At 54.9% G+C, this 5000-nt stretch overlaps 1 protein-coding gene across 1 annotated transcript in view; it reads right to left on the bottom strand.

Annotated features, from left to right (window-relative positions):
* The window catches only part of fzd10 (frizzled class receptor 10), a 3579-nt gene extending 862 nt beyond the window's left edge, over positions 1-2717 (bottom strand). Inside the window, exon 1 of the mRNA XM_062542697.1 lies at positions 1-2717. This exon is cut by the window's left edge and continues 862 nt beyond it. Within this exon, the coding sequence (XP_062398681.1) occupies positions 1-1962 (1962 nt within the window). The 5' untranslated portion in view covers positions 1963-2717.
* Positions 2718-5000: the final 2283 nt, after the last annotated feature.

Genomic DNA, 5000 nt, shown 5'->3' with positions numbered 1-5000 from the left:
GGCCGTGGGTCCAGCCCCGGGCGCCTCGTACTTCCCGGCGTGGTGGCCCTTGAGTCCGGCGGCGGCCGGCGGGGGCTTGAGGTAGCGTCCCCCGGCGCCGGTGAAGACGCAGGCGGCCTTGCGGCGCGTTCGCTTGCGCAGCTTGCGGCCGAACAGGCCCTGCCAGGACTGCAGCGTCTTGGACGTCCACACCCACATGCCGCTGGTGATGCCCACGGCCAGCTGCATGAACACCTTGACCATGAAGATCTCCACGGCGGGTATGGAGCTCCTCAGCAGGCACTCGCCACCCTCCTCGCCCGACGCCACGCCCCCTCGGCCGCCTTCCGCCTCCGACGTCCCCGCCGACGACGACGAAGACGCCGACGCCGCCGACGCCGACGACGCCGACGAGCCTCCGCTCCCGTCCAGGCACCTCTGCTCCACGGCCAGCGCGCGCCAGTGCGCCATGTTGAGGCGCTCGTAGAAGTAGCAGGCGATGACGCAGGTGGCGGGCACGGTGTAGAGCACGGAGAAGACGCCGATGCGCACCATCAGCCGCTCCAGCTTGTGCGTGTTCTCGCCGCCCGTGCGCATCACCCGCCGGATGTGGAAGAGCGCCACGAAGCCCGAGAGCAGGAAGCAGGTGCCCGCCGCCAGGTAGCACGCCAGCGGCGCCAGCACGAAGGCCGTGAGCGCCTCGGCGTCCAGGCTGCCCACGTAGCACAGGCCCGTCAGCTCGTCGCCCGCCACCTTCCGCATGGTGAGGATGAGGATGGTCTTGAGCGCCGGCACGGCCCACGCCGCCAGGTGGAAGTAGGAGCTGTGCGCCTCGATGGCCTCGTGGCCCCACTTCTTGCCGGCCGCCAGGAACCAGGTGAGCGTGAGGATGACCCACCAGATGGAGCTGGCCATGCCGAAGTAGTAGAGGACGAGGAAGACCACGGTGCAGCCGGTGCTCTCCAGGCCCTCCTGGATGATGTACGGGACGCCGGCGTCGCTGTCGCAGGCCACGCTGTCCGAGCCCACGGACAGGCGCACGAGGTAGCCCAGCGAGTAGACGCAGTAGGACATGGAGAGGAAGATGATGGGCCGCTCGGGGTAGCGGAAGCGCTGCGGGTCCACGAGGAAGGTGAGCACGGTGAAGGCGGACGAGGCGAAGCAGAGGACGGACCAGGCGGCCATCCAGCCGGCGGCGAAGCGCTTGTCCGTGCGGCTCCAGTAGACGTCCACGCGCGGCGAGCAGCGGGGAGCGCAGGCGCCGCTCTTCTGGACGTAGTGGAACTTGCGCGGGTCGCCTCCGCCGCACGTCGACGCGTCGCGGCCGGCGTCGTCTTTGTTGACCCCGTCTTTGCGACCGCTACCTGTCACTCCTCCTCCGCCGCCGCCGCCACCTACGCCGCCCGCCGCGCCTCCTCCTCCTCCCGCGCCTCCTCCTGATCCTCCTCCTGCTCCTCCACCCGCCGCGCTGCTGGTCCTCTTGGGCTGGAAGTCGGACAGCTCGTCGGAGCCGTTGTTGGGGGCCTCCATGCACAGGTGGTTGGGGTCGTTCTTGGTGGGCAGCCGCGAGCAGTCCAGCGAGTCCGGCCAGTGGAAGTTGAACTTCTCCAGGATGGGCGAGCACTTCTGCTGCGCCTGCTCGCACATCACGCGGCACGACGGGATGGGCATGGACACCTTCTCCGAGCACATGGGCGCGTACAGGGAGCACAGGAAGAAGCGCAGGTGGCTGTGACAGCCCACCTGGATGAGAGGAGCGAACTCCTGGAGCTGGAGGGCCGCCTCGTTTTGGTCTTCGTGCCCCATCAGGTTGGGCATGACCGTCAGGTTGTAGCCGATGTCCTTGCACATGGGGATGGCAATCTTCTGGCAGCGACCCTCCCCCGTTTGCTCCGGGTCCAGCGAGCTGATGACGGAGCTGAGCGCCGCTCCGCACGCCAGCAACAGGCAAAGGAAAGTCAGCTTACCGGACGAAAGCGTCATCGTTTCTCCGTAAAATACACTTAAGTCATGAAAATAGCCCAATTTTGTCGTAAACGGGGACGTTAGGTGTTCAGAATTTCCTCAGATACAACGAGGTAAAATCCCTGTTTTAATGTTCCACACGAGTTGTTGTTGTTGCACCCCGAAGGACAATGTCATCTATCGCTAATATATTAGTGAACTTGAGTGTCCCAAAGAAGAATCACGATAACTTCAGTTGAAGTACAGTCCAAAATGTTGCCATTGTGTTACCCAAATGAAAGCCAGAGTATTCCAAAGAAAGAGGCAAGTAAAGTCCCGGGGTTTTCATATCATTTCAGACATAACGTGCACTCCATGCTCACGGATCCTGAAAATCCGTTCTCGTAAGTTATGCATGAGCATAATTAAATGTCCATAAAGAGAAGAGTATTGTTATTCCATATAAAAACCCTGAAAGGTGGATAACGGTTACAGACTACTCCTTTCTATACAGACATTCGCGAAGAGTCGTTTTCCCCAGCGCAAGGCACTTCTTGGCTTCAGATCTCTGCTATTGCGCGCTGTTACCACGCTCTAGTCCTCCGGCTCAAGACGAAGTAAACTGAAGTATCCCCACACAACTGCATTGCTGTAAACGGAGTCGCGATGGCGTGCAGGCGTCTCTCAGCTTGCTATGAACAATTTGCTATGACGAATTTATAACTTTAGAGGAAACAGACAATGCAAAAAAACACCACAGCGAGTGGGTCTGCGAGACGGACTTTCGAGTTGTTAGCTCCTGTGAAAAACTGAGCGCTGTGCAGTCGCTGTCGTCCTGAACTAACCTGCCAAAAGATCCGCCTTCAAAGACAGCTACTTTGCATAAGAAAGATTGAACTGACACGGTGATTATTTCCAAATCGTGCGGAACAGCCTGCAGACCTCCAAAATCCCAAACAACTATTTAGTCCTAGATCACAAGGAAAACACACTCAGGCCATTTGTTCATTTTCCGTCGAAAACTTTCTCTCGACCCGGAGAAGTGTCAGGTTTTAACGCATTTGCGACCCAGGTAGAGAGGAGCCAAACGTTGCCTCCGACAACCAAAAGGATACTAAGAGCTCCCATCGAGTCTTGCCCCTTTCTTCAACACAACTGCCGATTTTCACGGTTCGGGCATTGTGTGAGTGGAGTGAGAGGAAGGGGAGTTTTTATTCCCCAAATACCCCTCTTTCTCCATTGTTACCGGAGAGCCATGGACCCAGCCCGCTGCACCCTTACTTAGTATATTCTCTTGCCATCGGGCGACACAACGCGACCGCACATTCATGTGAATTCATACGAGTGTTTCAGCTCAACAAATAGAGGTTGTTTAGGCTCCTTTTCGACTCGGCTAATCGATTACGTTGGGAGTTTAGGGAGTCAACTTTTTAAGTTAAAAACAATCAGATGAAAAAAAAAAACCCGTTGTTGTCAAACAGGCTTATGTTCAATTTTGCTTTCAGAAAAATGTGATCAATAGCAATTACAAAGTGAAGTGGATATGAAACCAACAGAGTTTAGTCTGAAGCAGAAGGAAATCTAGCCATAACTGCTTTCTACAATTTTTAATTTGTGCACATGGAAGCACACATCTAATTGTCAGTGATGTCCCCTCACGATTGTCAGTGATGTCCCCTCATGATTGTCATTGATGTCCCCTCAGTGACGTAAGCCTCAATAACCCCACCAGAACAAGCCAGCAGTTGTATGATATTTATTCTCCCTTAATATCACATAATTGCATAATTTGCTGTGATTTATGCCGATTTAAAAAGTTGGCAACATTCGCTCCTTTGCCTACGCGCAATTTTGCATGTCAACACAGAGGATGGATTGTGCCATAAACTTAACAAGGCTGAATATTTAAACGAAGCAGTGGCCTCATCCCAAAGGCTTTATACATAATGGTACAGAAATGTTTTGGGTGGTGGGTGGGTGGGGGTTATGGGGTGGGAGGGGGGTGGAGGGTGGGGTTAGTTCAGTAGCAGTCATTCTGACATGAAAGGGATTCCTAACCTATACCCCCAACCCCCCCCCCCCCCCCCCCCATCACACACACACACACACACACACACACACACCACCCAATTGGCTTTCCATTGTAAATTCACGCCTCTGGATGAAGAGAACATGCCTGCAGGATAAAAGACAGGGGGAGAGAGAGAGAGAGAGAGAGAGAGAGAGAGAGATAAGGAGAAAGAAAGAGTGATATAAAGACAAAAGAGGGAGAAGAAGAGAGAGTGATGTGCAGACAAAGCAGCCTCAGTCTTGAGGCTCAGATGTCTGCCTGTGTGTGCCCCTCTCTCTCTCCCCAGACACGCCTGGCACCCCACTGTGCCCCCACTGTGCCCATGCCATGCCAGGGCCTTCGCTCTGCTCTCAGGGCATCACCCCAGCGTCCTCTTAGTCTCACTGTGTCCCCGAAAGTGTGTGCCAACCTCATGGATAATGACACAATGTGTTGTGTGTGTGTGTGTGTGTAGTCACCAGGGGGGTCTGTGGGTGTGCTGCAGTGTGTGTGTGTGTGTGTGTGTGTGTGTGTGAGTGAGTGTGTGCGTGTGTGGTGACCAAGGGGGTTGGTGTGTATGCTGGAGTGTGTGTGTGTGTGTGTGTGTTTGTGTGTGTGTGTGTGTGTGTGTGTGTGTCTGTGTGTGGGGGGGGGGGTTCAGGGGTGTGGTGAGTTGGCTTGCCCCCACCCCCATCCTGCCCAGGGGAAATGTGATGTTAAAAGTAAGGAGTTCACGCCCTGAATGTTTGTGCTTATGTCCCAATGTGATAAAGTGAACAACACATTCATTGTGAGCAAGTGTGGGAGTGTGGGTCGTGGCTCTATGAGGAGTAAAAGTATGATAGATTTTTATCACTTTTCCCCCCATGCAAGCCGTTCCAGTTCGTAGTGAGGAATCAGTTGAAGCTGTAGATAGAATCACGTTAAAATAAAGCACAGGATCTCATCCCAACATGGAGAAACGATGAAGACGGAGTTTGCTTCCTCACTTGTGCCTACAGACAAATATGATCACTAAGCTACATCA

Source organism: Sardina pilchardus, chromosome 8 (assembly GCF_963854185.1).
Source record: "Sardina pilchardus chromosome 8, fSarPil1.1, whole genome shotgun sequence".
Lineage (NCBI taxonomy): Eukaryota > Metazoa > Chordata > Actinopteri > Clupeiformes > Clupeidae > Sardina > Sardina pilchardus.
The sequence above is the reverse complement of the archived record's forward strand: the minus strand, read 5'-3'. Positions and strand labels throughout refer to the sequence as shown.